General features: G+C 40.3%; 1 protein-coding gene and 1 pseudogene across 1 annotated transcript in view; one reads left to right on the top strand and one right to left on the bottom strand.

The window, feature by feature from the left end:
• Positions 1–26,091, bottom strand: part of KLHL32 (kelch like family member 32) — a 233,350-nt gene that overhangs the window by 46,074 nt on the left and 161,185 nt on the right. Inside the window, exon 7 of the mRNA XM_022552885.2 lies at positions 8,285–9,011. Within this exon, the coding sequence (XP_022408593.1) occupies positions 8,285–9,011 (727 nt within the window). The remainder of the gene's footprint in view (positions 1–8,284; positions 9,012–26,091) is intronic.
• Positions 16,462–16,568, top strand: LOC115802058 (U5 spliceosomal RNA; annotated as a pseudogene).

Here is a 26,091-nt window from a genome sequence, read left to right as displayed (position 1 = left end):
GATAAAAGGGACACCATGAGAATATTTACAATGAATGCAAAAATAAACTTTTCATTTTTTTTTTTTTTTTTTGCGGTACGCGGGCCTCTCACTGTTGTGGCCTCTCCCGCTGCGGAGCACAGGCTCCGGACACGCAGGCTCAGCGGCCATGGCTCACGGGCCTAGCTGCTCCGCGGCTCATTATCTATTTTTACATGATATTAGACCGTCCATATTTTGGGAGTGTTAATAATGCTCCATAAACAATTAAAGCCAAGAATCTTTCTACTAAATTAGCATCTTGAATAGAAGCATACTTAATCCAGGCATTAAATTAAAACTAGTATCCATATTATTTCTGTCACACTTGAGGAAACCACGCAAATGGGTGGGTTATTAATATATTCAAAAGCCGCAAAGGAAGTCTCCAATTTACAAAATATCTATAAAGAAAAGGTTGATGCACTTGAAAATATAAATTATATTTATATCACCTAGAGTGAACAAATATAAACTTGTAATCCAAAATATGTAAAGTATGCACCATGTGTTATTTTAAATAAGTGAATAATAAATGATGGTAAAATCTACCACAATGCAGATGTCAGCTGACCTTTAAAATCTCAATAAAATTTGCTCTAACTCCAATTCTTCATGCTGTAGAAAGATGAAATCCTGCCTCCAAAGATTTCTGCACGCTCCTAGCAGGGTTAAGTTCTCAAGGTCCCCTCTGCCTGTCTCTAGTGTCCTGGTTTTGCTGTGTTCTTACTGGATCTTTTTCCTCTTTCCTGCCATCAACCAAATTCTTCAGCCATTCCCCATTTCCATAAAGTAGCTTTAATCTTCTTCTCTCCTCTTGGGAATAAAGAAAATGACATATTTCTCATATTCTTAGATAGAGCAACTCAGCTGACTCTTTTTTCTACCTTCTTTTTCTAGATTCATCTAGACAGCCACAAATGGATCATATAAACAAAGACTGTAATCACCATGAGAGGAATTTTAGAGCCAATGGGTGTTTTTTTAACTACTTAAACTACCAATTTTAAAGGCCACTAGACTACTATATTTTAATATGCAATCCTTTCAGAAAACAATGTTCTCATCTAAACCAATGTACTTTAGAGTACCTCCTCCATATTATCACTGTTTCTGTATGCATTTTAACTTTATATTATTGTTTATGTTTTAGAAACTAAACTATAGAAACACAAAAAGGAAGACATTATATAGCTCAGCTCTGTGCCCGAAGAAAGATGGTCAGTTAAGCAATTAAAGACAATCAAATGATCACTGATACTACACAAATCTCCAGGTATGATTACTCTTCTATGTATCATTTACTTTCAGTCATGCCATTTGGAAGTTCTTTTTACAACGTAAGCACCTGTTTTGAGACCTTTGTTGTAACTGGTTTGTGAGGTTTTGTGGAAAAAGTATGGTTTTCAAACACCAGAGACACAGAGATCAAATTCCAGCTTTGTCAAATACTTGCTGTGTGATCCAGAAAAATCATTTCACCTCTTTAAGCCTCATCTCTTGAGGAGCAGTGTGAGGGGAAACCAAGTGCTACTTTGGAATAAAGGGAAGTCAGTTTACGATGAAAGCTTTGATAATTATTTTGGAGAATGCAGGTGATCCAACTGCTTTCTTCAAACCACTGAGCTCTTTTAAAAGGATTGTAGAATGGTTCATTTCTGTTTGGCTTCCATTTCAGTACAATACTATAATGGTTTTGTTTTCATCTCTTTCAGATGGAGAGTAGTAAAGGCTGGGGCAGAAGTGAAAACAGAGAAGAAAAGGTAACTCCTGTGGCCAGCTGGTTGCTGGGATCTGAAGCAACAAAGATTTCACTCTTAGTGGAATTCCAGTCCACTAGGAAGTTTTAAGTGGAATGTCAAGCTATGAAGCCCGAACCCTCTCCCAGGGGCAACAAACAGACCCTCTCTGGTACCTGCTCCCATAACACGACACACTTATTTCTCCCTCAAGCAAACCTTAAGCCCTTGACCCTCACCTAACTGGGATCCCAGCATGCTGAACTCTTCCAGTAGGATCCTCTGGGCTCTTCCCAGCCTAAAAACCTTCCATTGTGAGTGAATCCAAGGATTTTCCCTCTCCAGTTCTCTGCTGAGCACCACCAAAAAACAGAACAGAAATTTGCAAACTGGGATACCATAATTTTGTGGTTTCCAACTTAGTGTGGGCTCTGACACAATTTTTTTAAACATGTCAGTTCCCTGTGTTTTCTCTCAGCAGCTCCTCAGCCCCTCTACCTGGTTCTGACACGGCACGATCTCCACAGACAACCCTGCCCCTCCCTTGACTCCATGGCAAGGACCCTCTGCAGGTCTCTGCCCCTCCTCTCTGAGCTTACCTAGGTCCACATCCAGCATTGCCTCCTGCCCTGGAGCTGAAGGGGTCTCTCCTCTTCCTGTCCAAGACTGAACCCCTCCCAAACTCCCTCTGGCCTCTTCGGGACCCTGTGTCTGTGGTCAATATTGTTGTGCCCCAGACTTATCCCCATTCTTGGTACCTAGGAGCTGCTCTCAGCATTTACCAACCAGAGGACGCCCCTACTCCCTTCACTTCAAATTCACTCTCTCCTTCCCCTTAGCTATAGATGTGCTTAATGCGCTCACATCCTCAAAAAAAGTTCCCTCCTTGGACCCTGGATTTCCTCCTTAGCTACTCTCTCTTCTCTCAGCCAAACTTCCTTCTTTTTCTTTCCTTCCATCTTTCCTCCTTTTTTCTTCCTAAAGCCAAAATCTTATTTATTAATTTATAATGAAAAATACGGGAACTTCCCAGGCGGTCCAGTGATTAAGACTCTGCGCTCCCAACACAGGGAGCGTGGATTCGATCCCTGGTCGGGGAACTAAAATCCCACATGCTGTGCAGCGTGGCCAGGAAATAAATTAATTAATAAATTAATTAATTTTTTAAAAAGAAAAAGAAAAATACGGCTGTCACCCGGACTGAAGAATGCGTGTACCTAGAAACAGCACAGTCTCTCCCTGTCGGCCAGAGCACAATAATCGGAAAGTTGCTGGGTAAGCTCAGGTTCAGGGAGCCAAGTTTAGATGAAATCCCAGCTTTGTGCAAAGGTGGCCTATGTACCTGCAGCTGTTACTTCCTCAGTCTCCACCCACACCTTCAACCACTGCATTCTAGCTTCCACCTTCTTCCGCTCTCCAAAAACCGCTTTCACTGAAATTACCAAGCAGTCCCTGACTGAAACTGCAGAAGAGGCATTCTGGACTTAGATGTCCCCACAGTACTGGACGCGTCTCACGCACCTTTCGGCTTTGGCTTTGGTTTCTACACCACGCCTCCTCCTCTGGCCTTGCCCATCGCACATTCTCAGCTCCTTCCTTAGCTCCCCCTCTTCTGCACCCTCCTGGCTAGTGTTTCCCCACCTTCTGCCCCTTTGCACACCACCTCTGGCCCCTCTGTGTCCTCATACTCTCCACCGCCTTCTCATCGCACCTGATTTGCTGCCAGAAACTCCTCACGTCCATTTGTTCTGAGAAACAGGAGGCAAGGTTCTATCTCTGAGTTTGAGGAGAGTGAGGGCATTACAGCTGGTGAGGGAGAGTGGGTGAGACCCTAGTGGCAGGATGTAGAGAGGGTTTGGGGGCTGAGTGGATACATGTGCCAAGCCCCCTGTCAGCTGGCCTCCTCCCACTGGACTCAGCTGCCCGGGTACAGGCACAAAGCAGACCACTGGGTTTGCCCAACAGTGTGTGCCTGCCAGAGGGCAAGAGAGTTATTGAAACGGCTGCACCATGAAGCCCAAGCCGAGCACAGGGAGGGGTAAATGGGCAAGTGAGGCCAAGGGAGGCTGAAGGTGCCAGAAACTTCTGTGAAGCCTCTCGTGCCCCCGCACTGATTACTTCCTGCTTCGCACTACTTCTGTACCTTGTAAAGCTGTCTATCATCACACCCACACACACCACACACTTTACTGTAATCATCCATTTAAAAACCGTGAGCCCGGACTTCCCTGGTGGCGCAGTGGTTAAGAATCTGCCTGCCAATGCAGGGGACACGGGTTCAAGCCCTGGTCCGGGAAGATCCCACACGTTGTGGAGCAACTAAGCCCGTGCGCCACAACTACTGAGCCTGCGCTCTAGAGCCCACGTGCCACAACTACTGAGCCTGCGAGCCACAACTACTGAAGCCTGCATGCCTAGAGCCCGTGCTCTGCAGCAAGATAAGCCACCGCAACAAGAAGCCCACGCACCGTGACGAAGAGTAGCCCCTGCTAGCTGCAACTAGAGAAAGTCCACGTGCAGCAACGAAGACCCAACACAGCCATAAATAAATAAATAAATAAATATATTTTTAAAAACACAAAAAACTATAAGCCCCGGCGTGGGACCTGTCTTTGTGGCTCCCGCACTAGCCTGGAAAAAGACTCAGGGAGGTGAGGAAAGTTGCTCAGCATCTCCTGGTTGGTCAAAGTGGAGCCAATTTCACACTTGCATGTGACCTCAGAGCACCACAGTCAGCCTCTGCCATGCCCCCATTAGTTCCTAATATGTTGTATACAATTTTTTAAGATGCAAGTAAAATGATACTTGCACAGTAAAGTTACAGCTATGGCATTTTTAAAATGTTAATGATGCTTTATACTGTTCTAATTGTAAAGTCCCTTTAGTAGGTTTGAATAAATTAAAGTTACTTAAAATGGGGCAACGCAAACTTCATCTAAATTTAATCAAGATGAAAATAAATATATCTTCTAGGGAGTTAAAGAAGCCCTAACAAATGTTATTTCATTAGTGAAATACCTGAAAACCTCTTTTTTTTTGCGGTACGCGGGCCTCTCACTGTTGTGGCCTCTCCCGTTGCGGAGCACAGGCTCCTGACGCGCAGGCTCAGCGGCCATGGCTCACGGGCCCAGCCGCTCCGCGGCATGTGGGATCTTCCCAGACCGGGGCACGAACCCGTGTCCCCTGCATCAGCAGGCGGACTCTCAACCACTGCGCCACCAGGGAAGCCCCTGAAAAACTCTTTGATTGTCAGCTCCTAGAGGGCAGGAAGTGTGTTTGCTGAATTATTCTTATTTATCTATGAACCAGCACTGACTTTAATAAAGATGTACCATTCACCAAGAGAATCAAGAAAACACTAAGTGCCGCTTTTCAGGAAATGCAGTACCATTTGTCTTATTATTGCAGTTTTAAAGCACTGATTTTGTAGTTAGTTTCCCATTATCCTGCTGCCATTTGACAAAAATGAAAAGGTAAGTTATTCTGCAAGATGAGCTCAGGATTCATTTTCACTCACAAAAAAAGGACCTTTTTGGTAGTTCACAAACAATATCTTACAATGGAGAGCATACCTTTCAAAGCACAACGGCAGGATATTTAATGCTTATTTTACTTCAGTATTGTGAATTTCAAGTAGAAACGATGTGGAGCATTTGTGAATTGGGTCACGATGTCAAATGCTAGAGGAGCCTGTAAAATCTGACTATCTCTAACATCTTAAATTACATGCTAATGGGCATATCTACACAGCCTAGTTTTCTGAATTCATCTTTGCCTGTCTCTTTTTTAAAACCACGGACAGGTTTCCAGGTATCCTGACCCTAGAATGAACAGAGATGGGGAGAGGGTATGTATAGAGAGGGAGCACACTGGAAATATCGAGTCCCTAAAGAAACATTCATTTTGTGTTCTGTGGAACAGAAATAAGCTCCCAAAATCTACATCCTATAATCCTTACTACCTTCACCTCAGGCAAAGCTTACAAAATACCAGAAGGATGCCAATGACCCAATCCCCCATCAATTAAACTGGAAATATTTAATTATTTGGTAAAGAATAAGGAATAGCCTCAAACATTTTCATCTGCTCCAAAAAAAATCAGGGTAACACTTCTAAATCAGAGATAGTCAGGGTGAAATATACCTGTCTTTTTTTTTTAAGGAGCCCATAGCAACCCCTCCCTATCCCTGGTTAGATTCACAATTGATTTATTGTAAGCTGAGCCTGAGGAAAGAGGCAGACGACTGAAGGTATTAGAAATGTCACTGGTGATTTCCTCTTCTTTCCAATTAAAGGTATTGTGCTGTACACAGGGAAGTGAGTTTTTCATCTCAAGTACACAGTAGGGAGAAACAAACCTGAGAAAATTGTGATTGTTTTCATTAAGTATGGTTAACCCAGGCAGCATATATTAGTGCAAAAGAAGAACAAAGGAAATGTATTTCCTTTCATAGTAGGGGAAAAACAAAGTGATATAGCAGTATGGACTGTAATAAGTTGATACATTTAATACAACGGAAAAGGAAACATACAGACCCATATGGAAAGAGAAGTCAGTTTGATACCAGGTTGATAGATCTAGCCAGGCTAACATAAGTTTCAGTGCTTTCTTAAGGCCTCACTAAAGAAGGTATTAAGTAGTTGTATTTTGAAGACTATGCAAGGGAAACTCCAGCACTCTTTTTAAAAGCTAGTTTTATAGCCCAAAAATAAAAGTAAGGAAGGAATAATTATTAAACTAATTATGAGAAACATATACAAAATTTAGAAAATGCAATGCAAAATTTAGGAGTGCAGTACCTTAGCAATATATGAAAACTAAATGAGTCAAAGGAAGGGATGTAAGTTGGAATAAAATATAAATTATACTGATTTCATAAATCCATCACTGTTTTGTTATCTAAGTCAAGTACAGATCTGTTCCTTCTAATAGCAAGGATTTATTTGCAGCCAAGTTTAAGGTTTCTTCAACAAATCTAACAGGATACAGTCCTGGTGGCTTTTTTCTTAAATACTGAAATATATACTTAAAGAAAAAGGAATAAGTCACCAGATAAATGAGGTCTTTATCTAAATATATCTACATATACTAACATACACACTCATATCTAATGTTTGTTTGGTATACAGGACCAGTAATTGTTGGATACACCTCATTTATCCTCTTTCTTGGTCCCAATCTTAACTTCATTCATTAATTACTGAGCACTTAAACCCAGACATGAGCTAGGTTTCTTCAATAAAAATCAGTGAATTGCCAATAATTGAGGCACTGCCCAGAGCCGCCAAGACTACAGCTGTATCCCTGGTTATTGAGGAGAGCAGAAGGAAACATGGGCAGAGTCCAGTGAATTTACTTTAAGTGCAAGGGGGAATTTTGTCAGAGCAGATGTTAAACTAGAGAAGATTATTCAAGGAAGCTTAGAAGTCTTCATAAGTATACTTAAAAGTGATTGTTTCTTCTGAGTACAAACATCTCAAAGTTACTCTTAGGAATTAAGTTGTTTGATTTTTCTATTCCTCTTTGTCCTTGACATAGAAATTCAGCAAGATCCATCTGGGTCACAAAATGAGTATCCTCCAGCTGAGAGAAGATGCAACTTTCTTCCCTAATAGGCAAACCTTTCAAAGGAGGACATTTGAGGACTTTCCAATAATAGGATTGGAAACCCAAGGTTATAATGTGATGTCAATAACACATGCCTCACAGGCTCCTTCTGTGCCAGTGAAAAGTCAGCCATGAGGGGTTGGAAGAAAAGCATGTGGGTGTGAGTGAAACAAGATTGGCAACGAGTAGATAACTGCTGAAGCTGGGTTATGGGCACATGGGATTCATTATACTAGTCTCTCTCCTTTTTTCATAATCAAAAGGCTTCAAACAAAACCAAAGACAAAAAAAGTAAACTAAAATAATCAGAACCCCCAAATAATCAGGAAGAATGGGAGAGTAAATAGGAATAAAGGATTGGGATGGCATGAGTAACTACAATTCGCAGATAACAGAAAAACATTATTTTAGCCAATAACTTAAATCCCTTCCCTCAATGCACAGCATGGCTCCTACCTGGATCTATTCCCATTGCTTTACTCATCCAAATGGATTAACTGTGTTTTTACTTTGCCTGCCCTGTCTTTGATAGACTGGCGCCTAGTCAGGCAGCCCAGGGTGAAAGGAAAAGCCAAGGACCTGGATAAACCACAAGGTGTGCAATACAGTCCATGAATGTCAAAAACTGACAATCTAAACAATAGAAGGTTTGGTAGAAAAAGAGATGTGATTGGCCATTCATTTCCATCTTGAAATTTTACTCCACTCATCACTCAGAAAGCCACAGAAAGGTCAATTACTCCCCCATACACTGCTCTCTATAGAATGGTGCCCAATAAATGACTGTTAATTAGCTAAAATGCCACCCTTGGCCGAATCGTTCAGATACACATGGCCACCACTACCAAAGCCTGACTTGTCAATTTATGCCACAGTGAAAGTGTTTTGTAATAAATCCAACGTATGACGCATGTTCTACCTGATATCCAAAGAAGACCGTCAGCCACATAGCCAGCATGACAGGAGAGGGACCGGTCAAAGGGCTGGACGAAAGTCCACTTGTTCTTCTTGGGGCAATATCGCTCAACGGTCGGCAGAACCTGGCGCAGTTCATTTCTGCCCCCAGCCGCATAGAGGTACTCATCCATGGCTCCCAGAACGAAATGCTCCCGGCAGTTTTTCATGGGTGCTATCTCTGCCCAGGAATTACTGCGGGGGTCATAGCGACAGGCAGTCCTCACGGCACACGTCCGGCCGCTGGCGTGCTCGACTTCCCCTCCTGCTACAAACAGGAAGTCCCCCATGACTGCCACACAATGGTGGCTCCTTCCCACGGGCATGGGAGCCAGCTCACTCCAGTTGGCAATGGCAGCTATGAGGGCATTCTCCTGATCCACGGGATTGAAGTACCGAAGTTCCTTGACTCTACAGACCTCACGCTTCTTCCCACCGATGATGTACAGAGTATCTGACTGGAAGCGCGGTTTGGTCCTGCGAGTCTGCCACACGGGCTGTGCGTAGATACTCTGGTGGTACTCCAGGGCCTCGTTGACGAGAGCTGTTGCGGTTTCACTTGCCTGGACGAGGGGGTGGGACAGGGCAACTGCATGGAGAGTGTCCACGTCCATCAGGCCAAAGCGGATGTACTGCAGGAGCTCATCCATGTACTGGTAATGGCAGCTGTGTTCCAGCCACCTCACAGCTAGCTGAAACAGAGGCAGGGAGGTGGAGAGAGCACGAAGGTAAGAAGAAGCCAGAGCAACGTGGCACAGAGGCCGGCTGCCATGTATTCCTTCAGACTCTTAATAACACTTTTATTTTTTCTTACGAACCATGGAACACTCAAACACTGTTATACACAGTTGAGGGATTTTTTTTCCTTTCCACATCAGCAGAGACACAAAAGAACTCAAAACACTGTTGGAGAGATTAGAACAATGTTAAGCAACACGGATAAGACTTAAAGGATCACTTGAGGTGAACAACAGTTACTTTTCAAAGAATGAGAATATGGTTGTGAAACAGCCTGTTCCCTTAGGTTTCATGCATAAGAGGCTTGCTTCGCCCCACCACCAGGATATGTCAACGGTGAGCCATGTCATCAGTTCAAGCAACATATGTCAACCTGTGAGTCAAGGTGCTGTATCAATATGAGTAATGTGAGAAAATATGTGATCATCTGAGACCACAGGGTGCACTTGAGAGAAAATCAATACGACACTAGTAGCAAGATTTAGAAAGAAAAAGGACTTTCTTCCCCCCCTGCAACTTTTGTAGGTGTATCAGTCAGGAAGCAAGAGAAGAAAAAGAAAGATTGCAACCTATCAATTTATTTTATTTTTTCTCAACTAGTTTTCATCTTGAAAACAGTTGTTGTTTGTATGTGTAAGATACGGGCAATTTGTTAGAACCATTTTCATAAAAACAGGATACAGAGGAGATTATCTTTGTATTATGGACACAAGAGAAGAATGTAATCCTAAGCTTTTTGATTAGGTCTAGATCTCTCTCAAGAAGGAAAGGGGTAAGAACTTTCGGCTATAGACAAATAGAATTTCTTAAAACTAAAGCAGGTGCATTAAGTCATAAATAACAAAATTGAATAGTAGTTTAGAAAATAATATCAACAAAAATCCAATTCATGTTATGGAGCACCTGAAGTAATTTAATTAATTGACTTAAGTTTGGCAAAGCTTTCCACACATCAGCATAGAGAGGTATATCTAGTATCTCCAGTCAACATATTTGATAGAATTTATTCTTAGCAGTACCTATATTAAACTAGATCTCCTAAGCAATATAAATGTGGACCTGAAGCAATTAGCATAAAAAAGTAAAGAAAATACTGAATAATCCTGCTGTGTTTTACTTGCTTTCTGACCAGTGGAATTGGGGTTCTGGGCTTCCTTTATCAGCTGATTCATTGCACTGGGAAAAATGTCTACGGAGAAGACAGAAAGAAATGTAGTGCCATCAGACCATTACTCCTTGACAAACGTGAGCTGGGTTTTCATCCTTGTGAAAAGGATCACTAAACCGTCTGAAGCATTAGATGATTTCAGGCTTTCAGAGTTTCTATATCCATTTGACAAATGGTTCTAAAAGGCAAGGCATATTTTGGGCATGTCTTTTTAGTTTTCCAGATGAAGAGAATGTAGCAAGTGAATTTGCTTCCAATATATACTGAATTGCATCTCTAAATGAATAATGAGTGAAGAGAAATGGAAAAAGAATGTCACTGGTTGCCAGGTAGCCTATGGATGCCACAGAGGCAGACACAATGTAGGGCAGATGAGTGACACTCTATGGCTGTTTTTCTAGAAACTATTATTTTTTATTTAAATAAGATACTAACCTGATGAAAAAAAAAATTACCTGTGTATGGTAACACAGTAATAATCAAAGATAGTGCAGAAGAAAAATGTCACTCATCAATCACCAAGTCTCTGCCAGAAGTGGAGAGTTTTCCCACATGCAACATTCTGGTTTTTCTCCACCCTAATTTTAGAAGTTTCAAGAGATGGGTTCCAATTAGAATTCTACAACTTAATAAATGATTTTCCATTCTTTGCCCACAGAGCTTTCAAAAGTTTTCAGGGATAAAGTCATCCCACTCAAGGTTACTCCTTATGCACAAGGTAAAATTTTCTGAAACTTAATCTTTCATATTGCTCCTAATTTGAGTAATTCCAGATGGTACCGCTTTGTTTTGTAACGAATTTCTTAGCATCCTGATATCCTAATGTTTCTGCATCTTGCATATGGATACTACAGGAAAACAGCACTGGAGAAAGAGCAAATAAACATTCATGTCTCTATAGCCTCTTTTTATAGCACAGTGCTGCCCATTTAATTACTTTTCTCCTTCCTCATAAATCAGTTCTTCCTATGCCCTAATCAATCTTCTAGGCCATCTCTTAACACTCTCTGATTTACCTTTATCTTTCTAGCAAACAGTGTCACTTACTGTATGAAAGATATACAAGCCACAACTAGACTTTGCCTCTAAGAAAATTTCTAAGGAATCAAACTAGCAGTGGAACAGTGACCACTGTGACCTATCTCTGATTCAGTTCTGGCTTTCTGTCTACTTATCACCCCTTACGTCACAATATCATGATGGTTTCCATGTTCAATTTCCCCAAATACTATGTATTACAAACTACTTTGTGAACGTACATTTAATTTGCACTTTCTGGGATAATGTTTATCTTATTTATCGCCAGTATGTCTAACTTCTCACATTTTTCATATAATTTTCACACATTTATTATTTATAAATATTTTCAGACTAAACAAGTCATTCATACTTGTTGGGTTTATCTTTTCTCCAGATCAAAGGTAAATATAATTTACAATTCTGCCAACTTTGAACCAATCTCACCTGGATATAGTGTTATTTACAGATTTAAATCCAGTGCTTCTCAAACCTAACATGCGCATGAATTACCTGGTTTTTCTGGGCAAAATGCAGATTTTGATTCAATAGGGAGGGGGAGGAGGACTGCAAGCCTGCATTTCTAACATCTGCCAGGTGATGCATATGCTGCTAGTCCATGGACCACGTTTTGAGTAGGAAGGTTTTAGACAGATTCCCATTTATGAGACTGTAAATTGCTGCTTTATAAGAGTAAACGAAGTCTGCTGTTTCAAATTTTAAAAGGCTTAAATTAAATGAAGTTTAAGTAGGATGCTTTAGTAAAGATATAGGGCATGTGTAGCTAATACCATAGGTAAGACAGCATATTTCCTTTGTAGTAAGATATGGTTACGCTCTTACTATGGGTAAGACAGCATTTTTTTTTTTTTTTTTTGGCGGTACGCGGGCCTCTCACTGTTGTGGCCTCTCCCGTTGCGGAGCACAGGCTCCGGACACGCAGGCTCAGCGGCCACGGCTCACGGGCCCAGCCACTCCGCGGCATGTGGGATCTTCCCAGACCGGGGCACGAACCCGTGTCCCCTGCATCGGCAGGCGGACTCTCAACCACTGTGCCACCAGGGAAGCCCAGACAGCATGTTTTGAGACCTTGGCTCTATAAATCCATGGCTGATTCTGATAGCATAAAAGTAAGTCATATAAAAACTCTGCAGTTTTGCTTCTGCAATAATACATAAACAAAAGTAAAAGTGTTACTGTACTCAGTTTTTACTTTGGTGAAACTATAAAAGAGAAAAATCACTGAAATCATGGATCTTACTTATCCAAATAATGGAAGAAATGTCAAAGAAAATCCAAAACAATGGGCTACCTCAAAAACACTTCTACACCATGAACCTCTCCAGAGCACTATCCATTGCCATGCTGAATTAAGGGCAAGGTGGTAGAGGTAGCCCTGGAGCCCAGTTTAAGAGGTTTAGAAACTACAATAAACAGAAGGCTGATTCATCATCAGGGCATCATGGAACACAAAGACCACAGCTAGCTTTTCTGGGGCTTAATGTTTGAAAATGTTTATTCTGGGAACTTTTGGCTTTTAATGATACTACACTTAGAAAGCATAACCCAGGGAAAGCTAATATCCTATTCTATCTTACTTATTCTGGCACACTGACATCCCCATCACCCTAAACGCTAGAATATTTTAATTGAGTGTGGGGGTGGAATGGAGCATATAGTGAAAGTTTTTTGTTTTTTGTTTTTGTGGTACGCGGGCCTCTCACTGCTGTGGCCTCTCCCGTTGCGGAGCACAGGCTCCGGACATGCAGGCTCAGCAGCCACGGCTCACAGGCCCAGCCGCTCCGCGGCATGTGGGATCTTCCCGGACCGGGGCACGAACCCGTGTCCCCTGCATCGGCAGGCGGACTCTCAACCACTGCGCCACCAGGGAAGCCCTATAGTGAAAGTTTTATCTCAGACTCTTCAGGTAACAAAGCCAGCAACAGTGGAAAAGAAATCAAGGATTCAGTTTGGGAGGGCAGATCAAAGAGTACTTAGGAAACAGGGGAATTAGGCAAGATGTTTCCTAAACCATCTGAAACACAGGGACTGTCATCTCCAAAGACTATAGGAGATCTCCCAAGCACCCTACCTAACCCAGTCTAGTACATCTTACCCTGATGGAGAACTGTTCCTTCCTAAAAGGAGCATTGGCTACAGCTTATTCCAACGTCAACTCATCTCATCCTCAGATTCTTGATAAGAACAGTGGGCACGTAGCAGGCTAAACATAATTGTTGCAGAATGGAAAATCCTTTATAACTATTCTTAGGCTATTTGTCATATTTCTCTTGAACCAACAACATCAGTTCCTTAATATATTTATTGATCTATCTATCACAGTCTTCAATTTCCTATTTTATTATCTCATCTTTGTGGCTTTCCTATAAAGCCCTTATAAGCTCACGAAACTCCCCACGGCAGCATGCAATGTACTGGACTTACTTATATAAGGCCCTTGTTTTACTCCCTCCATAACTGGTGCTGGTCACCTCTATTTGACATTCTTGGCAATTCAATGAACATCGTAATCTGTTAATCCCTCAGATAAGTATTAGGGCAAGAAGAAACTTTAGAGTACTTCTGGTTCAAGCTTCCCAGTTTTACTAGTGGAAATAAAATCCAGACAAGCTGTTTGGCTCTTACTGCAAGTCATGCAGCTGATTCATGGAAAAGCTGGAAGCAGAAATCCAGTTTTTAAGTTATATAACGTGTTCTTCTATTATATCATATCATTATTATATCATGTCATTATTCTTCCATCAATAATTATTCTAAGGTAGAATCCAAGCACTCAAAACCAAACGCACTCGAAACCAAACTTAATGTCCACATTGTCCATTTTCTAAATTAGAAAACTAAAGTCTGATTTTTAAAAATGTATACCTTGCTTCTAGATAGGTGACAATATTTTTCAATGAGTCTCATTTATGGATTACTTTTGCAGGAAAACCATGCATTTAATTGTATGGATTAAAGAGTTTGTAAGTAAAGAATAAGTCTTTAGGGGAAAGGGCTTCCTTTGAGTATTGAATTATTGCTTCACTTTTTACTGGAATATGTATTTTAACTCTAGGTTATTCCTTGTGAACTAAACCCGGCTCAAAAATATATGGACCACGATGAAGAGTGGCCCCTGCTCGCCGCAACTAGAGAAAGCCCTCGCACAGAAACGAAGACCCAACACAGCCAAAAATAAAATAAATAATAAATAAATAAAAATTTAAAAAATATATATATGGAAAATAATCTCTTCCTTTTAGTATTCTCAGTGTATCCCCACTGATTGCTATTCTGTGAATAGAATATATAATATATAATACTAAATATAAAAGTATATAATTTCAAAGTATGCAAGATTTTCTCTAATTCAATTAAAATATATATCTGCTCATATGTATTTCAGAAATATTTCAATTATATGAACGAATGTTACATTACTAACATTACAAGCCCTCAAGTTATGATCCAAATTCCTTTACTGTTCTTGCTCAAACACACCCAGATAGAAGCTACTGCTTTAAAATCTACCTCTGCTTATATATGTCCATACGTCTGTGTACTACCCAACGTGACCCCGAAGCAATGCCAAAACAATAAGAAATTTTACACTCACATATTTCCTGGAAAATATATGAATTATGAAGTCATCTCAAATCCAAGAATACACATTAATGCACTCTTCCATAAAACTGCCTTTATATCTTGCAAACATATATTAAAAATGCCCTTTACAAAAGCAGTTCTCATCCGATGAGTGATCAAATGTCTTTAACGCTGACAAAAGATAAAGCTCTTACAACACTGTTGAAAAGCAGTAACTATTTCTTTCTCTTGGTTCACAAGAATTCTTTTTCACTGAAGAGGATATTCTCATCACAGAATTCCTCAGCCAGAGCTGAATAAGCAAGAACCGGTATTTTTGCCCACAGTCTGATTCTGCCCCCTTGGCCCGGGGCAGCTATAATTATTCTCCTATTTTAAAACCTGGTTGCAGACAGCTTTGCTGAAGGGGCAAACTGAGCCCCGCCTTTTGCAGGAGCCCATGCTGTGAAGGCACAAGTGTCTATATCCTTGCCAGTCCTGTCATCCCACTAAGATAAGCCAGGGCACCAGTCTCCCCTCAGTGCCCAAAAGGCAGCACAAATTCCACGGTTCTGCAAATTCAGAAAGGAACAAAGGAAGGGCACAGGAACAAATAAGCAACCACCTGGCATTCCTGAAGCTCCACCAAAGAGCCTGGGATGTTAAAGAGCACTTGGGCAACAAAGAGTGGGGAGCCATGAGCGAAAGCTTTAATAGAATGAATACAATGCACAGACAGAATTTTTCCTTTCCAAACAGAGGATCAAGGATGCTCACCATCTTCTAATCCATGTCCTCAAAGGGAAGTTGCACTGACTATTATATATTGCATTCAAGTACACTATCTCATATATTATTTTATAATGCCTTAAATTCAAATAAACGTAAACATAAAACTTTAGCAAGATACCCTTTTAATATTATAAAGTTTCTTTAGATGATAAATGTGGAAAGTTTCCCTCCTGTATGTGAACAGGTGTTGGGACTTGCCATGTTAAACTACTGATACATAGAATCTCATTTCTTTAACATGAGTCATGTTAAAGCTCTAAATAGTGACATATTAAACCAGAATAATGACTGACATAGAGAGGAAAGTTCATATTAATAAATAAGTGCACAAAATTTTATAGCCCTATTCTCTTCTTTGAGACCAAATGAAAGATTTCTGTTCAAAAAGGCAACATTCCTATCTAAAGACACCAGAAACTAGGGACATAAGATCAGGGTATGTTGCTCTACCAGAACAGTGAAAACGGTACAATGGAGGAATATTAAAAATTATAACAGTGCTCACTTGACTGCTGTAATTAAAACTGTGTCAACACTTTGCTTGTAAAACAGATTTTTCAAGGGAGGTTGTACATTAACCATTATAGCTGACTACAAACTTATTTAAGACACATAGGCTATTTTTTCCTCTAAGAAATATATTTCAATAGAATCAAATCCGATGCGGTCCCAGGTTCATATACTGTCAGAAAAAAAAACCTGACAGATTTTAAAAAGAATATTCAGCTTAGTAGATATGATAATAACACATATTCTTTCATTGTTCATTTAAAATTTTATGAAGCTGGAAGACTGACAAATGCTCTTATTTTCACCTTTAGCAAAAAACTTGTGCTTTGATAATACTCTGGTTTCTCTTCAGATTGTATAAATCTTTTACCTTTTACTAAAGATTTCTGTGGAAAAGAACAGTTATGAGGGTTTTTTTCAAGGGTTTAAAAAAAAACATGATGTATACAACTTACCCTCAAATGGCTCAGGAAAAAAAAAAGCACACATGTGTGCGTGCGCTCTCTCTCTCTCTCTCTCTCTCTGTTTAGATATCTATCTATTCTCCTACTACATATATCTACAGATATTTATAGATAGATAGATATCTAGATAGTGAGACAGAGACAGAGAACGTATGATAAAGCAAACGAAGTAATTTACTTAAGAAATGAGCAAATCATATGGGTGTTCTTTACTATTCTTATTCTTGCAACTTTTCTATAAGTTTGAAATTATTTTTAAATAGAAAATTGAAAGAACAAAAAAGTGCTGATAACCATCTTTAATACATATTTTTTTTCAAAAAAGTACATACTGCCAAGCATCAAAAGCAGGAGCCCTTGCAACCAAGGATGTCTCTTTCCCATAGACAGCGATAAACACATAGGAATGGAGGAATCACAAGGAAACCCGTCCTGAGGCATGCCACATTTAAGTTCCAGGTATTTGTGAGGACAAATACAAGTGACCTGAGTTGGTTCAGTCTTATAACACAAGGCGATTTCTTAAGAGGTAAATTGTGTATCAAGATGAAGAGAAAACAAAGATAGGAAAAGAGATGAGATTAGTATACTGTGATGCCTTTTCCACCTCGAGAACTGGCCACCAATTTGAGCTGATCTTTGAAAAGTCAATACAAAGAACAGCAAGAGTACGTAGCCGACACTGGACCAGTCATTTGGCTTCTCATCTGTAAAGCGAGTGAGTTGATGACAGAGTCTCTTTTATCTCTAGTATGTATGTCACTTACAGATCCACCAAAAAGAAATATTTTAAGGTAGAATCCTCATATACACACTACTATATATAAAATAGATAACCAACAAGGACCTACTATATAGCATAGGTAACTATACTCAATATTTTGTAATAACGTGTAAGGAAAAAGAATCTGAAAAAGAATATATATATATATGTATGTATGTATAACTGAATCACTTTGCTGTACGCCTGAAACCAACACAACATTGTAAATCAACTATACCTAAAAAAAAAATAATAAAATTTTTAAATTAAAAGTTTGAAAACTTTTAAAAAAAACCATAAAGTAGAATCCTCCAACATTCCTACAGGTGGGAGAGACAATAAAAGTTAATCACTGTGGGGCTTCCCTAGTGGTGCAGTGGTTGAGAATCTTTCTGCCAATGCAGGGGACACGGGTTCGAGCCCTGGTCTGGGAAGATCCCACATGTCGCGGAGCAACTGGGCCCGTGAGCCACAGCTACTGAGCCTGCGCGTCTGGAGCCTGTGCTCTGCAACAAGAGAGGCCACGATAGTGAGAGGCCCGTGCACCGCAATGAAGAGTGGCCCCCGCTCGCCACAACTAGAGAAAGTCCTCGCACAGAAACGAAGACCCAACACAGCCAAAAATAAATAAATAAATTTTTAAAAAAATTAATCACCGTGTCTAGTATCCAAGTCACAGATTTCTATAGCACAAATAGTTTTTATAAATCTCTTTTCAGAAAAACAAAGTGAGTTTTTTGTCTGTAATTCTGAACTCAACAGAAATACACACACACATGTGTGGCATGTGAAAGTGCATGTGTACACAGGCTCACATAAAAATAAAATAATCTCAGCCAAAGAACACACATTTCAAGTTCGTAAGTGACTGCTTCAAGGTACTATTTATTTAAAATCCCAGAACGTGGTTTTATTTAGAAATGAAAATATTTAGTAAACTATTCACATGAAATTTTACCTCAAGACAGTCTTTAAATACACCACCCCCATATCTGGAATATACAAAGAATGTCCGACAGGACAAGAAAAACAATTAACGTCACCTATGCCAAAGATGCTGCAGGGAAAATGGAACCTATTCCTGGTCTCTTCACACTTGAGCAAAATACAGGAACAATTAGAAATAGCTTCCTATACTTGCCTTCAATGGTCTCTGAACCAAAAGATAATACTCATTCATCTAATCATTGATAGCATCAGAGTATCATTTGAGGCCAGGCTGATGGGTGAGAGTTCTAAGTAAGATATTAGTGATGTATATTTATTTATGACCACCTTATGGGTATAAAAGGTAATGTGGTCAGTGAAATATGAAGCTTATATTGTCAGAACAACACTGGAAAATCAGAGAAAACCAATTTGGTCAATAGAAGAAAACCCTGTTGTATCCCATTGGCAACAGGGAGTAGTGACCCTAGCTGGGTCACACCATTTCATGTTATTTTCCAGCTACTGCATGCATTGAGGATGCGTTATCAGGGTGAAGTCAACTGAAAGGACAGGGAAATCCTGATGCTTTTTTCTACCGCTAACTGGTACATGCCCATAGATGTGCATATGACACAATGAAAAGGAGACAAGACTTGATGTCAAAAGACCTGTTTCTGCAACTTAACACATTTGAGCATTTATGAAAAACACAAATATACTGAGGCTCAGTTTCATCACCTGTAAAACAAAGATGATGTTGTTTACATCATAGGGTCAACATAGGATTGAATGAGATAACGTGAAAGTGCTTGATAAACTATGACATTTAGACAATAAACAGAATTCATATGACGCAATGCACCACCAAGAGATGGAGCTAATCCTCAACTCAACTATCCTTCTGAATTCATGATAAAGCCAGCACAGACAATTCTTATACAACACAATATTGCGCAATATTGACACAAATTTTGAGAGATCTCTGTGGTTGATAAGGAATTTGCTACACAGTATTAAACACTTCACATGCTATAAACTGATAATAAAAGCATGGCAGATAATCTGTTGCAGATTACAAACTAGCCCTTATGATAAGCCTATTTCCACACCAATGAATTCAGTAATTCTAACCCAGTTATTAAAGGTGTGTGGCCTTGTTAAACCCCAGTCAGAGAAACATGAATGAATGAAAAGAGAGACACAGACATAAACCTACTTGTCTCTGTATAACACTCAGTATACATTCACTTTCCTTACTTGGCTTGAGTTTCCCATTAAAAATATTTGAATTCATGTCCATCAGTTCCCTCAAATCTCAACTCAGTTAACTTAGTGGCAAGGTAAAATATGTATAAAATAAGCTATCTGGCTTGAGAAAACTAAAATAACGATTGATTGAGTTGATTACTTTCTTCCTGTTTTGTTGCTCTGGGGTAAATGATATAATCACGAATCTTTTCTTTTAGTTTTTTCATTCATCCACTCCTCAATTTCTTATTGAGTGCCCAATATCTGCCAGGAATTTACTTGGTGAGAAAGAAGATCCTCATTGGTACACATATATACAGTCTTCTTGCCATTCACTTTCAAGCTCTGTTAATACCATAAATCTCAAGCCTTACTCTTAACCTCAAGTGTCTTAACATATCCCTGTAAAATATACCCAGGGAGTATGAAATTAGGGGAAGAAAAATCCTACAATTTTGGAAGGTTCAGTCTATTGTAGGCGGATTTTCAGACACAAGCAAAAACCATCTTTTTATGTTGCCATTTCCCTCATGGGTGTTTTAAATATTGCTGGTACATTTTTAAACTTTATAGTTTTTTTAAAAGCTGTTTAATTTGTAAACATGCCCTGGAGCATCCTGGGGGCATCAAGCCTTTGAATATTTCTTTATAAACTGATTTAATAATAACGAACCAATTACAGGTTCACTGGCACATACACTCCCCACCTGAAATGAAACCTTTAACGACAGGAGCTCACAGCCTCAAGCAGCTGCCCCAGCTCACAGATACAGAGATAGTCAAATCCCTCAAACAAGTGGTACTGTGATGAATTTAGATGTTCAGGAAGTACCTATGCTGCATTTAAGGGTTAATGTTGGCAGCCTCCGAGTAAAAAGAAAAGAATCCTCAAAGGTCACTTTAAATGTTAATTTAGGGCTACAGAGTACAGTAATTGGAGTGGGGAACCCAGTACCTGAAGCCCATGACTAAACACGGTCAGAGGCCAGACTCTACTATCAAGGGGATGGAGCTGGTGGGCTGCGGTGCCAGGGCTTACACCCTCAGTGAGTTGCAAAGAACACACATAAATGCCATGCCGACCACTGACCTCCTTCACTATGTGAATTTCACCCGGCCTACTGATGCCTGAAAAGAATACTTCACACTGCATTCTCCAACTTCATTTCATCACTGTATAAGTAAGTGGGTAACGCTGAATCCTCTATTCACACCTTGAAGCACCTTTGAGTATAATATACAAGTGATACTTCTGTCAAAGAAGATACATTTTTTTTAGCACAATGATGACATATTTTTGAGTGGGGGAAGTGGCTTAGAGAGCCAGTTTATAATAGTCGTGTACAGAAAATGGGTATGTGGGCAGACGGGCCCAGTGCAGGAGAACCAGTGGCTTGACAATCTCAGAAGACCTGTGAGCAGGGAAGGGGCTGCAATGGGTGAGGGAAGGAGTACTAGAAGGTAGTAGCCGTTCCAAAGGTTGTCTGGTGAGGAGGTGTGTATCTCAGTCCCAGGGCCAGCCACCCAGAAGGAAATCTGTGGGAATTATGAGAAATCACAGATCCAAGACATCTTCCTAAGGTTAGGAGGAACAATGTGTTGGAACCTTGAAGGCAGAGACAGAAGGGTTGAAGAGGAAAGAGAAACTGGGTCCAATGACTGCCAGCCCTGCGAGCAGAGGAAATGCCAGCCCAGGCTGGGAGATGAGGTGTGAGACACTCTGAGGACCCTCTGAAGGGGGACATCACTGCTGAGGGGATGCAGTTTCAGTGAATGGAGTCAGCGTGAGAGCACAGTTCTGGGAATGTGGTGGAGAGCTTATGAGGACATAGGGAAAGTCCTTGGTTTTGGGATATCAGTTTTCCACAACAGGTAAAGGGTTCAACAGGTTGGGGGAAGGCAGAAACCCAGTCAGGCTTGGACCAAAAACAGTTTGAAAGAATGAATTATACTTCAAGAAGAAATTCTTTGCGTAAGTCTCATTAATTTGTAAACATAGTGAATCTAAAAATATAGATAAAAATATAGATACCACTGTGACAAGTCACACTATTTTTTAAATACCAAAAAACTCTCTCTTGATTGACTGATACATTTCTCCCCATTTAACTTTTTACTCCCCATTGCTGGAATAAAAACAAGACATAACTAATCAGTAATTTTACTAAGCACCCCTGAGGGTGATTTTATGCATGCTATCCAGAAAGCTAAACAAAAATAACCATTTGTGGTCTAGTGCAGTGAAGAATCTGGTGAGACTATATATATATATATATATATATATATATATATATATATATGCACAATCCTACTCTCATATCTTTTAAAATATTTTAAACAGCACTGTTGCTTAAATAAGGGCTGCATTAAAATAGTAACTGGGGGCTTCCCTGGTGGCGCAGTGGTTGAGAGTCCGCCTGCCGATGCAGGGGACACGGGTTCGTGGCCCGGTTCGGGAAGATCCCACATGCCACGGAGCGGCTGGGCCCGTGAGCCGTGGCCGCTGAGCCTGCGTGTCCGGAGCCTGTGCTCCGCAACGGGAGAGGCCACAACAGTGAGAGGGCCGCGTACTGCAGAAAAAAAACAAAAAAACAGTAACTGGATTCAATGACAATTCATTTTTTGAGCCTCTTCACGTGAGACTGAATTATCGCTTAATGACTCTCTTTACCATTCAAAAACGAATAGCTTTTTTTTTAAAGCAAGAAATAGTGTGAAAATAGAACACTTGAAATAAAATTATAATCATTATGATACTGTCACTTTAACATCTATAGACTTAATTGTTTTACAATTGACATGTGAGAAAAAACGTCCAAGGCTAGGTAGAAATATGCTGCTGAATGTTCACTGGGGGAAAAAAACCTGAAGACAACACAAATGAAAAAGCAGAACAATGATTCTGGCTCTTAGGTGCCTAATCTAGGAGACCACTACGCACAGCTTGGAGACAGAATTAAAGGTTTCCTTTATTTTTTCTTTTCCTTTATTTTTCTTTTTAAAAGGTATGCATAAAAGAAGATTGTAATGAGCTACACATTGTAAAGACCAGCACTATTAGGTGCCTGCGTCTTTTTTACCCTACGCTTCAAAAGGCAACAAGATTAGGCGCTGGGATTATACAAATTGAAATTTGCAACTTTTAATAACCTTTGTACTCCTGCAGACAAATATCTGTCTCCCTGGCTCAACCCCTCCCCCATGCTTCCCAAGAAGGGAAAAGGAGTCAGATGTTGCCCTTGGAAACAAGAATTCATCAAACTATTCTGAGACATGCTGCTGAGAGAAACATAAGGAGAATGGAGCCTTCAGTTCCATATATGCACCCATTCTGAATTTACTAGCTTTGCTGGTTGGTGTAAGAAACAGGGCAGAACAACTGAGGGAGCTGCTGCATTAGCAAACTGGACAAAGTATCCCTGTCGTTTATACTTCCCCACTGCACAACCGGGATGGAAACATTTGCTCTATTGGAAGGCAGTGATAAGGATGGATTTTTAAAGTTTCCATTTTTAAGTGAAAATGAAAGAAAAATGCTCTTCTAGATGTGTTGTGCCTTTGAGCTCCATTTGAAAAAAGAAAAAAAAAAAAAAAAGGCAGAGAAAGCTGCTGTGAAGGTCACCGAGTGAAAGAACTTCCTCAGGGCACAGAATAAATTAAATCCCAAGGAAAAAATAAAATGTGATTTCCAGAGTGTGAGGCACAAACTCCAAATGACAATGATTGACAGCCAAACTATATCCGTGCAATATCCAAGACCGCACGTTCTCATTTACCTCAGTGTAGCCAGCAAGCGCCCATTAAACATCCGTCTGATGCCCAAATTAACCTTCTTGGCAAACTGAAAGAGGCACAAACTATCATAATCAACCTTTCATTATCACAGCAGCCTCTAGTTAAAGGGTCAGAATAATTGTGCCATCAGAGCCTTGATTGTTTTCAATCAACAGACGGCTGGAGTGACAGCTCGGTGATGGAGGGGTCTGATGAAACCGCACCAGGCCTAATCAGAGCAGATGAAAGGAAGGCATGATTGGTGCAAATGCACAGTCGTGCCTCTCCTTTTCATTTACAATCTGAAATTACTCTTAAATTTGTGGGGCTTTTTTTTTTCCCTCCCTTATGAGTACCACTGAAAGAATGTTTGACTTATTATGAGTTCTGACAGTGCAGAGTTATAAAACACAGGTAGGGTTATCAGCTGAGGCTTTAAGTGGGTATTCAGCATAATTCTAACAAATTCACTCTTGAAAAGCACAAAATGACTGAAAAGGCTTCCAATGACCTAACCTCTCAGTGCTGTTTGATTAACAGACCCATTCATTCTGCTGGCATTCTAAATGATGAGAAAATAAAACCGAGGGCAGAAATACCCTGTAAATGTTTTCTCTCAACCCCTCTGCTCTGCTTACTTCAGTACTAGTTCCTCTGCCCCAAATCCTTACAGTTCTCGAAGAACACCACATTAAGACCTCAAAGAGCTCATCCATCAGAGGGTATGGATCAAGTAAGGGTGGTTTTGAGTTAAGAACATGAAGCTATACTGGGAACCACAGGGGTAGGAAAGACTGGAACCCACCAACCCTATGCTGATATCAAGAAGAATATTTGGGGAAAAGGAATAAAACTTCCTGTGATAGGCCAGGCTAAATTTGGCATAAAAGGGATTTGGAGAAAATTGAGACAATATACAGCTGCATTCATATAGCAACAATCCAGACTATAGACATTAATATCTTTAAAAATTTATGATGAATGAAATATACACTTGGAGTAGCAAAAATAAGTTCCTAACTTCTATTTTCTTCTTAATCTTAGGATCAACCAGCCAATAATGAGAGTAATTATGATTCAGGTCAGTATTGCAAAACGAAGGAAAGTTTTTTAGCTGAAAAAATTAATATGCATGCAACCTGTGGTGTGCGTGTGTGTGTGTCTACCTGCAAGCATGTGTATGGTGTGAACCCCACCTGTATATGTGTAAGAGACAGGGGAAAGGGTAGTTTTTAACCTCTCTACTCAAAATTTTTACATAAAACTTAGGCCATTTTATTTGCTAGAATGTGAGTTGGAATGATACAATAAGGGTACATAATTAACAAAGTAAAAAGAATTGTTAAAAACAGCCGGGGGCTTCCCTGGTGGCACAGTGGTTGAGAGTCCACCTGCCGATGCAGGGGACACGGGTTCGTGCCCCGGTCCAGGAAGATCCCACATGCCGTGGAGTGGCTAGGCCCATGAGCCATGGCCGCTGAGCCTGCATGTCCGGAGCCTGTGCTCCGCAACGGGAGAGTCCACAACAGTGAGAAGCCCGCGTACCGCAAAAAACAAACAAACACACAAAAAAAACAGCCTGGAATTTTCCATGCAATATTTAGCAAAATTTGTCCCCTCATAGCTAGACCTCATTTTATGGGTTAATTGCTCACAGCAAAAGTATTGAGAATACACAAAATTCCCATAGTTCTACTTACATGTAAATATACCTCAAGCAGGATATTACTAAATCTGTCATATGACTTTCTGTAGCATTTCAAAGTTTTCATTTTGACTGTTTTTATAGGAGACAATTCTCAAAAGAAGATATCTGGCACATGGTTAAAACACAAGTATTTTCCAAATCCATCCTTGTTCTCCCACCAATTCCTTAAGCACCCCATCCTTCAGTCGTCACCTTACTTCTCATGTGCACAGAGGCGCCTCCAGCAAGCTTTATCAATGACCGGGCTCTGTCATCTCCTGAGGGCTTCGTTCTTCTCCCAGAGTGGCACTGGCTTTTAAGGCACAACTTCCTTCTGCCCAGAAGGTAGTTTGTATATTGGTCAAATAGGAGTGGCTCCGGGATACTGACAGCACATGGGATTTAAAAGATCTCCTGTTCACAGAACAGGAGGATGAAAAGCAGGCCAACCTGGGTCAATACCTGTTCTAACCTCTCGAATCCAAGAGGTGTGGAATTCATCATTCGAAAGCACTACACAGCCCCTCTACATGGCCTAAATTGTACAAGAGATGAAAAGAGCAGAAAGATTCTTCAGGGGACCTGGCAACCTGACAAATCAACCCCTTTGTTTACTCTTATTTACTCTTTCTATTGGGCTTCACTCCAGAGTATACAGTCCCAGCAGTGGGCAGAATAAGAAATCACTTACAGCCCTCGGCAGGTTCAATGTCATTCTCACAGCCAAACAGAGGGACGCCTAAAGTCTATCTGTCTCTTAACCAAGCGTCGTCCTTTCTGGATGGAGAAGTCTAGTTTTACTTTCAGCTGTGAGTAATTTTCCATCGTGATTGGCTGACCTATAGTCAATTTAGTACAATTAATGCCAAATTACATTGTAATTCACCTAGAATTACAAATTAAAAGCTATATTAAGAGCAAATGAATTAATCAAATTAATGATATTATGCTCACTTGTTTTAAAGTGTTAATAAGACAGGTCCTCCTAAAACGTTTAAACTTCAGTGCACCATCCATCACTACTTCAATTACCTGATTTCCTTGTGTGGCCAGAGGAGGTGGCATGTGGGCATTTCTCATCAACAAGAACACACAC

The sequence above is a fragment of the Delphinapterus leucas genome, chromosome 12, assembly GCF_059928025.1.
Source record: "Delphinapterus leucas isolate spDelLeu-1000000601 "Yukka" chromosome 12, BTC_Dleu_Yukka2, whole genome shotgun sequence".
Classification (NCBI taxonomy): Eukaryota; Metazoa; Chordata; class Mammalia; order Artiodactyla; family Monodontidae; genus Delphinapterus; species Delphinapterus leucas.
Note: the sequence above shows the minus strand (reverse complement) of the source record. Positions and strands in the feature narration are given on the sequence as shown.